Below are 12310 nucleotides of genomic sequence, written 5' to 3'. Positions count from 1 at the left end.
GACCAGAGGAGTGTGTGGCCGAGGGTGCTGGGGGTGTCTGGGAGGAAGCAGTGCATGATGGTTCCAGATGCAGAACCTGGGCTTGAGGCAGAAGAAGCCATGTAGCAGATATCCAGGTGCCAGACATGGTGGACACAGCAGCACCACTGTCTGCATAAGAGACCCCAGGATGAGGGGCAGCCAAAGTGGAGGAGGGGGGAGAAGCACTTTGCTGGAGATCGTGAGTGGACAGAGCAGGGTCATTTAGGGGGTGAACTAAAGAGGGTCCCACAATCTATGATGGCTGCTCTTTCTTCCTCAAGTCCACAGAGAAGTCCCAACCAGTTGTCAGGGACTGAGAAGGGCATGGGATGTGGAGCTAAGGTTGTTTCACGGGTCAGCCAGGAGGGTGGGGTTGGGGTGGTTTCCTGCAAGTAGATTCTTTTGTGTAAGTTAGGCTGTGCTCTGGAGCGTAGGACTTTCACTTTCAGTGCCGTGCATAACCAGCAGGCAGCTGCTCCTTACTGGGATCCTGATGTTCAGCTAGTGAGCGGATACACACGGGAAGGATGGCTGTGTTCCCTTCCACCTCAGGCACAGGAAGATTTTCTGGTAAGCTCTTAAGCTCCCCTACCTCTTCATACACCCAGCAACTCTTTTTTTTTTTGTTGTTGTTGTTGTTGTTGTTGTTGTTGTTGTTGTTGTTGTTGTTCTTCTTCTTCTTCTTCTTCTTCTTCTTCTTCTTCTTCTTCTTCTTCTTCTTCTTCTTCTTCTTCTTCTTCTTCTTCTTTTCGGAGCTGGGGACCGAACCCAGGGCCTTGCGCTCACTAGGCAAGCGCTCTACCACTGAGCTAAATCCCCAACCCCTCAGCAACTCTTAAAGAGAGAAACGACCAAGGTTAGACATCAGGTCAGAACACAGTTTAGACTTGCAGCCAAGATGGGTCTGGTTGTCCCTCTCTCCCTCTCTGCCATGAACTCAAGAGGTGGGGACCTATCAGACGAGATCGCTCTGCTCAAGGACTGCCTGAGATCCAGCCGGCCAGCTCCCAGGGGAAGGTGACTGTTGGGGGTCCCCACTCCTTTGGGGATGGAGGATATGAAGGCTGCAGAGGAAGGCAGGCAGGCAGCCACCCAGGGCCCACTGGTCCAGGTGTCCTGTGCACCCTGAGATTGGCCCAGGGTACCTATTGCCACCAAGGTCACAGGAGACAAACTTTGACTGGCATGGGAGATACAAGATGCCCAGGAGCTGTGCCACACACTGTGTCTCTCAGCATGTGTCTATGAGAGGCCTGGGGGAACCTGAACCTTGGTGGGGATGTCTTGAATCAGGCTGAGCAGGTAAGTGGCAGCCCGGCCTCCCCTGGACTCTGCCCAGCCTGTGAGGGGTTGTGCAGGAGGACAGGCTGTCCTGTGTGTTTGGGTGGGTAACAGTGTGGGGTAGGGAGGGAACAGTTGCAGAACCACATATTCACATATGAGCCTTGTAATCAAAAGGTCAAAGGCCAGACCACAGGTGAGGGAAGCGAAAATTATTTCTGGGTCTGCAAAAGCAAAAAGTCCTAGAAATTTTAAATACTTTTTATTAAAATCCACACTTCTCCTTCAAGGAGGCTGTGTCTTCAGGAGCTAGAGGCTCGATGTCAAATGAATGTCTCCAAGCCTAGACGGCAGCAGGCTAGGCACATTGAAGCTGTTTCAGTTGATCCAGGCACCACAGGTCATTTAGGAGATGAACTAAAGAGGGTCCCACAATCTATGATGGCTGCTTTTTCTTCCTCAAGTCCACAGAGAAGTCCCAACCAGTTGTCAGGGATTGAGAAGGGCATGGGATGTGGAGTTAAGGTTGTTTCATGGGTCAGCCAGGAGGGCGGGAAGCTGCTTGTGGTGGCAGTGGGGAAGGGGAAAGAAAAAGGGAGTAGAAAGAGAGGGAGGAGAAAGGAAGAGGGGGAGGAGAAAGAAAGAGGGGGAGGGGAAGAGAAAAGGGGGAGGGGATCGGACAGAGGGAGGGGCCGCAATAAGTAGAAGACCATCCCCCCAGGTTAAATGGGCTTCCATTTGCTCCTGGGAGGTGAAGCTTCTCAGGTTCACTCTGTCCTCAGCCCTCAGAAGATGCGCTGCAGCCACTGGGAAGCAAGACTTGCTAAGAGCCTCTACCCTGCCCCACTTGGAGAGCTTGTGCACAGCTAGGGAAGGGAGGCTCCCAGTCTGGGCTCCCCCTGGCCATCAGAAGGGAAGGGCTAGGACCTCCCACACTTCCTCCTGGCACACATGCAGCAGGCATCCTGAGAGGCTTTTTAGAGCAGATCAGTAGGAAACAGAAGGGAAGGGTGAAGGAGGCCTGGCCTTTCCTGTCCCTGTTGCTCTCATTTCTTTTGTGGTACCAGACATCAGTCCCAGGACCTGTGCACTGAACAAATGCTTTACCACTGGGCTATCCCACCAGTTCAGAGTAATGCAGAAACAGAAAACTCAGAGTGCACATGTGTCACCCATGTAGAGGGTCTCCCCAAACCACAGTCTTTCTGTCTGACAGCCTCTGGGTCATGTATCCTATAAAACAGGACATAAGAGGTAGGGAGAGAAGGCTCTCTTGTCATTCTGGTGCCTTTGGCAAGACCCTATCTTGCCTTCCGTGTGTCCGGTTGCTCATACACCTGGGTCACTCAGTCATTGTGTTACTGACTCCAAGTATGGAAAGTCATGTCTGCAGGAAACAAGGTCCAGAAGGAAGGGCAGCCTGGCAGAAGGCTGGGCAGGCATCTGTGACAATCACGGTGACTATCCTCCTGAGGTGAATGAAGACCAGCAGCTGAACTTTAATTGTCCTAGGACAGGGCAGGACAGCTGTGGGTAAAGGACCAAAAGAAAGCTTTATGTGCCCCTTGTCACTGACAGGGGTGCCTTGTCGCTGCCTGGCCTCACTCCTCCCTCCCCACGTGACAGATCTACAGGTTTCTGTGTAGTCTGTGCTCTGCTGTCCTGGTGAAGGGACACTGCTGTCATCAAGTGAGCCTGTGTTGGTTTTCTCTTCGATGAAAAGGGCTCACCATGGGGATCCTAGGCTGGACCTAGGGCGGTAGAAAGAGCCTGTCACAGGATCATGGCTTTGGATAGGAAGCCTGAAGGAGAGTCTAGGTATGTGCTGCAGAAAGCTAAGACCAGTGTGTCCGTGGTGTCTGTCAAACTCCACAGACAAAGAATGGGAGGCAAAGCTGTACTCGACAAAGAAATAACACTCATTCTTCCTCACTAGTGAAGGGCACCTCAGTACGTTCTGAGGCTATAACCAGCTACCTGTGAAGACATGTTTTACCAAGAGAGATTAATGTAGCGCACAGCAGGAGGATGGGAAGGCTCAGAGGAAGGCACAGACACCAGCTTCCGGGTCTGGCAGGGTCACTGCATTATAATAAGGGTATGGTGATGGGAGAGTGAGGGAGAATCCAGAATCCAGGGTCAGTGACTCTTTAAAACAACTCTCTATTGATTTTTGTGAATTTTACATTCTGTACCCCCCAATCACACTCATCTTCCTGTCCCTTTGTATCATTCCTCTTCCCTTGCAATCTCCCCCAAAAAAGAGAATAAAATAAAATAGAAACACATAAACACACATGCATATATATATATATATCTCCATCTCCATTTATACACACACACACATATATATAGAGGGGTGTTTAGTCAACCTTTGACCTCACTTGCTCTGGTATCCAGAGAGAACCATGAGACACCAGCTGTCATTACCACTGTCTCCACTCCATCCCACAGTTTTGTTTTGTTTTGTTTCTTCTCTTCCTCTTAGCCTGGACTCACAGAAAGCTGTGAGGAAGACTTTTGAGAGATCCCACACCAGGAAGCAAGGACCCTTCGCCCTCATGGCCGCCAGAGGTACTGACTCCTCTTCTCTGTCTATTGCCTATGTGTGATCTAGAACTTTGGGCCTCCACACTGAGGGCCTGTTGAGTTAAGGACAGGAAGAGATTTCCCAAAACATACTAAGGGGACTCTTCTAAACCTGGGTATAAGTTGTTTTCTTGACTCTGTCTAGGGGTCATGCTCAGAGATCCTGATTTCCTATCCTTGCCTCTCAAGAGGAGTTGAGACAGCCTGGGAAAGTGGCGGTCAGCAGGCCATGTGGCTTAGTGAGAATGTCCAATGTCTGAGGAGACTCCAGACTCCCCACCACACAGGAAAACTCTTCTCTGTGTCTCCTTTAAACCAGGTTTCACATGTTTGGCAGCTCCTGTCAATGAGTCCTTCCACTCCTACAAAAATTCACCAGACGTAGTGTACTAGCAAGGGTTTCTATTGCTCTGACTAAACATTGTGAACAAAGGCAACTTTGGATGAAGGGGTTTATTTCATTCCCATTTCCATACCACAGTTTATCATCAAACACAGTCGTGCCAGGAAGTCAAGGAGGTAAGGAACCTGGGGACAGGAGCTGATTGGCTGCCCTAGAGAGACAGTGCTCACTGGCTTCCTCTTCTTAGTGGTACATCTACATGAGAGTGGTTACTAAGAACAAAGGGAAGGAGTCAACTCTAGGCTGTCTTGAAGTGTCCTCTGCCAACAAAAGTCATCCAAGGGGTTGGGAATTTAGCTCAGTGGTAGAGCGCTTGCCTAGCAAGAGCAAGGCCCTGGGTTTGGTCCCTAGCTCCCAAAAAAAGGAAAAAGAAAAAAAAAGTTGTCCAAAAGTCTTCAGTTTAGCCTCTGGAACTGTTTGGATACAGGCAGAAAGCAGACACATTCTTGCCAAAATAACATAAAATGTTTTCTTTTTTTAAGGACTTACTCATTATATATAACTACACTGTAGCTGTCTTCAGACACACCACATGAGAGCATCAAATCTCATTACAGATGGTTGTGTGGTTGCTGGGAATTGAACTCAGGTCCTCTGGAGGAGCAGTCAATGCTCTTAACCACTGAGCCATCTCTCCAGCCACACAAAATGTTTTCTAGCACAGTTGCTAATATGACTCCCCTTTGAAACTCCTGAGCTTTTCTCTATGGACCAACACATTGCTCTCAGCACCTCTGTCTTCCGAGATCCTACTAGGATGTCCCATTAACCCCTACACAGGGTCCACCCACTTTCCTAGTCCTGAGTTCCTACGTCCTTCAGTCCTTCAGAACAAGCATGGTCAGCTGTGTTACAACACCACGCTTCTCCCTGGTGCCCACTGCTGTCTCTGTAACTTTCCTACTGCTGTGCTAAGATATCATGGCTAAGGCAACATGTACAAGAAAGCATTGAACGAGGAGGGAGAAAGACAAAGACAGACATACACAGACACAGAGAGAGAAAGCTGGAAATGGCTTGGCCTTGTGAAAACTCAAAGACCATTCCCAATAATACACCTCCTCCAACAAGGTCATTGTTTGTGAGATCAACCAAGTAGGAACCAGGCATTCTGATACGTGAGCCTATGGAGACCAATCCAAATTCAACCCAGCACAGCTAGACCTAATTTTCTGCGTGCAGTCAGTTCTGACACTGTGAACTTTGTTTTCTTTGAAATGCTTCTTTAATCCAACAAACCAATGTCACAACCCTCTGAGGAGTTGAAAGTCCCATTCACAGGCTCTGGTGTTGACATTCAAGAGCCTTAAGGCAGAAAGAAGTCATCCTTTCAAGATGGTCACTATCTGAGGCAGAAAGATTCTCCTTTGGATTGCTCAGAGCAGACGACATTCCATTTCATTGCAAAGCACCATGACACCTTCCTGGTGTATGAGTCTTTGAAGCTGCCATCCTGTGGCACCCACAGCCTGAGGTCATGAACAAAGCCCTCTGTTTCTCTTTGTTCTGAAAGCCAGTGCCTGTCGTGAGGAAATGGCAGGTTGGCTGGGGTGTGAGCCCGCTTCCTGCTTGGTAGCAGCAGCCTGCTAACTGAGAGTCTGCACATAGCCTCTTCTGTGTGCATAGGGAGGGCAGGAAGGGACCAAAGGAGGAAGGGACAGGTACAGAGAGGTAGATGATGATACATAAGTGTATAGTTAGCAGTTCTCAACATGGGGGTGTAACCCCTTTGGGGGGTCAAAGGATGCTTTCATAGGGATCACCCTAAAACCATCAGAATTATGAGGTATTTAGATTGCAATTCACAACAGTAGCAAAGTTACATTTGTGAAGTAACAACAAAAATAATTTTAGGATTGGCAGTCACCACAACATAATTAACTGTGGTAAAGAGGCACAGCATTAGGAAAGTTGAGAATGACTGAGATGATAGATTCATAGAGATAGATGGAGGGAGAGATAGATAGATAGATAGATGGATGGATGGATGGATGGATGGATGGATGGGTGGGTGGGTGGGTGGATGGACGGACGGATGGACGGACAGACAGACAGACAGATAGATGGATAGATAACACTATAAATATGAGGTCTATTCTGTTTCTTAACAGTACCACACTTCCATGAATTAGGGATATATATTTATGGCATCACCTAATTCTCATACGTCCCTTTCTTAAAGGTCTATATCTGGCTGTCATAGGGCCTTTTATATATGAATTTAAGAGCACAGCTCATTCCTCAGTGCTCCATAGATACCCAATGGCAGATGCTCGTACCCAATTCCATGTGCTCGTTACCATTTATGTTTGTCCATACTGTTCTCTGACCTGAATTTCTTTTTCTCCCTAAGTCTTGAGGAAACAATTCATTCAGGATGTCACTGAGTATCTACAGGACACGGTCAGCAAAAACGACCTGCAGCTCCTGTTGACCAAAGATGAAGCCTGGAAAGTGTTCGTGGCAGAGGCTGAATTGTCCAGGTAATCTCCAGGGGACCCCCAGCTTGTCCCCAGTTTTTCTGTAATCCCACCTCCCTGTGCTCATCTACAGAGCTCACACTGGGGAAATATTTTGATAGCGATGGCACAGACCTTGAGTGAAGGCGTCTTCATCATGTGCCTGTCACGAAGTGTGTCTTAGCGTGTCTTCACACTTTGACATCTAAGGACTAAGGATCAGAGTAGAATGCAAAGACCTTGGTTTTATGACGTAAGTCTGAGTGTGACAAGACAGGTCATGGGGGAGCCCATCTTACAGTGAAGCAGGCCGTCTTCCTGATGTTCTGACCTCTCCTGTTACAGAGATGAGGACGCTTCACTGCATGAGGCTCTGAAGCTGCTCCTGAAACTCCCCACCTGGGAGGACAAAGTCAGACTTCAAAAGGAACTGCAGGACAGGAAGAAGTTTGTGGAAGCTTTTCCTCAGTTGAAAAGGAAGCTGCAGGAAAACATCAGGAAGCTCCGAGCTCTGGCCGACCATCTTGACCAGGTGCACAAGGGCTGCACCATCTCCAATGTGGTAACCAACTCCACCAGCGCTGCCTCAGGTGTCCTGAGCATCCTGGGTCTGGCTCTGGCACCCGTGACAGCAGGGGGTAGTCTACTGCTCTCTGCAACTGGCCTGGGGCTGGGGACAGTAGCCACTGTGACCGGAGCTGCCACTGAGATTGTGGAGCAAACAAACAAGTGGTTGGATGAGGCTGAGGCCAGGCGCCTGTTGTCAGACACCATGGACACTCTAAACACAGCTCTTGTCCTGGGTCAGAAAGCACTCAAACTTAGTAAAAAAGCCTATGATGTCATCAAGCAATTGAAAAGCTTGGGACAGCACATTCGTGCCATTAGGGTAGCCAGAGCCAACCCTCGCTTACTTGCAGATGCCAAGCGCCTCATGACTTCTGGAAGACTCTCTGCCCCACGTGCTAGTCAGGTGCAGAACGCCTTTGAAGGCACTGCTCTAGCAATGACCAAAAAGGCCAGAATCAAGGGTGTAGCCACTGCAGGTGTCTTCCTTGCCATGGATGTGTATTTCCTTGTGAGGGACTCAATGGATTTATGTGATGGGGCAAAATCAGAGTCAGGCAATAAACTGCGGGCCCTGGCTCAGGAGCTGGAGGAGAAGTTGAAAGAGGTTGTCCAGATCTATGAGAGCCTCCTGGTGCCTTACTGACGGCCGCCCCAAAGAACACGGAGGTCGGTGGAGATAATCTGGACAGATAGGAGGCGCTGAGGCATTTGTTAGAGGGGGAATGAGATGATCAGCTTTCACTGTCTTCTTTTTTTTTTTTTTTTTTTTTGGTTCTTTTTTTTTCGGAGCTGGGGACCGAACCCAGGGCCTTGTGCTTCCTAGGCAAGCGCTCTACCACTGAGCTAAATCCCCAACCCCTTTCACTGTCTTCTTGACACAATCTAGAATTGTGTGGGGAGAGAGTCTCAGTGTGCGATCCTCTAGCTCAACGTCCTGTGGGCATGCCTGAGAGAGACTTTTCTAAGTGACTCTAATTAATGTGTGTGTCAATTCCTCCACCGTGGGTGGCAGTGTTCTCTAGATATGGATTCTGAACTGTACAATAAAAAGCAGACTGAACACCAGTAAGCATGCAGGCATGAATTCATTTCTCATTGTTCTTGCTTGGATGCAGTGTGGCTGCTGCTGCAGTTCCTGCCTTGACTTCTTCCTAGTTGGGATTCCCATTGCTGTGAGCAGACTCCGTGACCGAGGCATTGCCTGTGCCGTATCTGTCCTAACAATTGGACTCTGTAGCCTCAGGATGGCCCACTTGTCTAGGGCTACGGTGGCTACCATCAATCTAATAAACAAACACAAAACAACAACAAAATCAAGTTAACTCTGGGTCAGGATCTTATACCCACAGCACCCCACACTGAGATTGGGCTCTCCTCTGAGGAATCCCAGAATGCTGGGTGTCTAATATTCATGTAATTCAGTACCAGTCCTGCTCTTGGACCACCTTCAAGGTTTCAGAAACCTCCAACCCTGCTACCCTTTCCCCTGATAATAGCACACTTGTCTTCATGCATGACTGTCTTGAGGTGAAAGGTGAAACCAGGTATGTGGAGCCCGGAGTACTTGCTTTAACTGAAATGTTTTTTAGTTCAAGCCAGGCTCATCAACCCAGAGAGCAGAATCTGAGCCAGGTTCTTGACAAGAACTGCCACAGTGAATGGCAGCTTCTTTAATCCGAGCCATCTCTCCAGTCGCCTTTTGCTATCATTTGTGTTTTCATGGCCCCAGAGTTTGGTTAAAATCCCTTTTGTAATGTGTTTTGTTTCATGGACAAACAGACGCACTGGTTTGGAGACATCTGGAAGTGCTAGGGCTGGCACTGAAGTCGGTCAGAGCCTCAAAAGCCTTTGGATTCGTCTCAGTCCATACTAGGGGCTTGGTGACAACTCCTCTGTGGTGCTAAGGTCTTGCCATTTCTGCAGTCTCTGAGACCCAGACACAGCAATACCAGGCAACACCTAGGAAGTCTTGGACAAACTTGTCTCTTACTCTTTGGAGTTGGGATCTGAAGGGTGGCTTCTGAATCAGCCTCCTCTTTCCTCCCCTCAGCTGGTAGCCAGGATGGGAAACCTCTGGGTATGCAAAGCTGGGCTTTCTTAGCTGACATTCTGTAGCCCAAGGTCTGTAGCTCTTGCAGCAGTCCCTCGGTGGCCCCTTTATAGTTTATTTTAACGTTAGAGGCTAGGCGGATGCCATTTACAGATTGTAAGAGTGTGAACCCAGAGAGACACCGACACAAGGGCGGACAGGCAGGTCAGCATGTAGTGTCTCATCAAACAGGATTGGAGAATTTTAAATCCTTCAGGCAGCCTGGTCCAGGTAAGTTGCCTGCTGTAACCTCCCTCTGGCTCTGTCCATGTAAAAGCAAAGATGTGTGGTTTTAACTGTTTCTATGGGAGGCTGAAGAATGTAGCTTTCAGGTGCAAGGCAGAGCACATCTCTGTCTCTGGAAGAATCAGACTCATGAGAATCAGAGGTCCCTGGTTTCTTCACAGGAAGGAGAGGTGTGTTCCAGGAGGACTGGCAGGGCACCAGGATGCTGGTCTCCCTGAACCGGGCAGAGTGGACTGCAATTTCCCTTTGTGTTTCCAGGCCCCTCGGGTATTGTTTAACCTGGATGCGGTGGCCGAACTGGTTAGTTGAACACTTATAGAAACTTGGTGTTGGGCCAGTCCTGGTGTGTTGGTTTCTACCTATACTTCTGGGAATCTTTGTTGTCAATCTGAGAGACAGTGCCACTGTATATTTTGGTTGGAGGCAGGACTTTCAGCTAGAAATTTTTCTTCTGACAGTGCAGGACACCAAAGTTTTGCAGGGCATGTGTAAGTTCAACTGTGTCTCATCATCAGAGAAGGTGACGGTGCCTTTCAGTTTATGCAAAGGATCTGGTCTCTCAGTTGGTTCTGTTGTTAAACACCTTTTGAGCTGCCTGCAGCCAATATCATCGATCTGAGCCTTTACGTTTTTCTAACTTTAACTGTTTCCTACCATCTGGGCCCGACTGGATGACAAAGCAAATCTCGCAGCAGCTGTTCTTGATCTTCCTAAAAGGACCCTGCAGAAATTATTTAAAGTCCCCTTGGTCAGTCAGTGTTGGACAGAAGGGACAACCCATTCTGTCCAGGTTGCACGACCCAGCAGTGACCCTCACCCCATGATTCCCAGGGTGGTTTTTCTACTTTTTGCAGAGAATAGTACGTTTTGAGTTCTCCAGTTATGCAGATCACTTGTTGGGAAGGGCGAATCAATTACAAAAGAGGAAGAAGCAGAACTCTTTTGCCCAGCGGAATTTTTCCCATTCCCTGAGGCTGGTTATAGAAGGTGGGGGGGTCGGGAGGGCAGAGTCAGTGTGGGACTTGGGAAGTATTTCTCCTCCCTGCGTGCACTCTGCTCAGATGGCAGACCTCCCCGATGCATAAGAGGCCCATCCCCTCCCCACCTCTACATAGGGACTAGGTCTGATTCTGCCCATGAGCGGGGGTCAAGCAACGAAACAAGCAATTGCTCTGGGAATGGGAAAGACGAAGGTTTGGGGGAGTTCTCTGGGTGACCTGGCAGAGTCAACAGAACTCAAGTCTGTTGACAGACACATCATAAGGTTGGGGTGAGATGGGGTCTCACACTGAGAAAGCCACTTGTCAATACAGAGAAATAGAACTGGCAGGAACACACAGACAGACACCCAGAGAGACACAGTAAAGAAAACCAGAGGTGGCTACCACACACTCATTATTCATACATCTGAGCAGACCAGAGAAGTCTAGGGATGTTTCCCACAGATCCTGGATACTGGCTCAGTGGTTTTATCAAGCCTTTCTTTGTGTCCTAAACAGAAGGTGCCTTGACCAGACTTACCTCTAGAAGTGACAGACGAGATGACTCTCTAATTGGTTCCTTTGGGGGTGGAAGTGTCAGACTCTTCTGAACTATTAGGTAGAGGTTAATCAAAGGGACCTGAAACATCTCAGTCACACAACCTAGGGGATCCTTGGACAGTACACTCTTCCCTGATCTGGGAATACCTGTGGGACTTGCAGAAATATTACAGGATATCTACTAGAGAAACTACTGAGACATGGGGTAGAGACAATAGACAGTATGTATTTGCCAGCCAGCAATGACAGCAGGGTTCAGAATCTCAGTGGAGCTTCACACTTTTTTTCTTAGGCTGAGCTGTTAAGCACAAAAACCATATCCTAGGTTGTCACGCTTCTATTAACAAGAACAGTTAGCCAGAAATGGAACTGTAAAACCAAAAGAGCAAGGTCAGTACACTTAGACATTTCCCAAGACCTATGGACTTTGATGGACTAGGTCTTCGTTTTCATTGGTTTATGTGGTGCTGTCTGTGCACTGCGGTTTACAGCCTGGATGGTATTTCCATCATGGAGTCAGTTGTGCTTAGATCTGAGGGCCTACTAAGTTCTAGGAGCCTATTACACTGAGAGGATGTGATAGTTAGTGTTCCAGTTTCAGAGGTCCTGGTAGGAGAACCCGGGAAAGCAGGTGTCCTGACACTGTGCCCGGCCATGATCAACATCAACAGGACCCAGGAAGTCGAGGTGGTCCTGAGGCCTCAGGTGCAGAAAGAGGACCTGAACAGAGCCCAGGAGGTACAGGAAGTGTTCTGAGGAGGGTCCTCTAGTCTGTAGAAGGACTCCTACAGACTACAGAGACCCTTACTTGAAATGGACTCAGCCACGGAGAACTTAGAATGACAGGCCAAAAGTCACTCCTTTGAGTGGGTCAACAGGAAGTGTTGGGTGAAGCTATAGCATTCAGCAAGCTGCAAGTTTCCTGTGCTGTTTTGGTGGTGACTTTGTTGTAAGTAGGGCTTTCTCTTTCGCTTTGTGCTTTGGGTGTATAAGCAGCAAATGGCGTTTGGTTATGACTTGGATGCACAGATGATCCCTGGACCCACACAGCTGAGTACTACCTGCCGAAGATTCCTGGTAAGTTGGGGAATTAAGCTTTCCTAACTGCATA

The 12310-nt window shown here is 48.6% G+C and overlaps 1 protein-coding gene across 2 annotated transcripts; it reads left to right on the top strand.

The window, feature by feature from the left end:
* Positions 1-462: 462 nt before the first annotated feature.
* On the top strand, positions 463-8388 carry LOC120093819 (apolipoprotein L3-like). Of its 2 annotated transcripts, NM_001432257.1 has the most exon segments (4): positions 463-591; positions 3791-3876; positions 6648-6777; positions 7099-8388. In NM_001432257.1, coding segments are annotated over 3 exon segments (1011 nt in total). In that variant the 5' UTR covers positions 463-591; positions 3791-3863; the 3' UTR covers positions 7967-8388.
* Positions 8389-12310: the final 3922 nt, after the last annotated feature.

Source organism: Rattus norvegicus, chromosome 7 (assembly GCF_021556685.1).
Source record: "Rattus norvegicus strain SHRSP/BbbUtx chromosome 7, alternate assembly SHRSP_T2T, whole genome shotgun sequence".
In the NCBI taxonomy this organism is placed as follows: Eukaryota; Metazoa; Chordata; class Mammalia; order Rodentia; family Muridae; genus Rattus; species Rattus norvegicus.
This window is presented reverse-complemented; position numbering and strand designations above follow the sequence as displayed.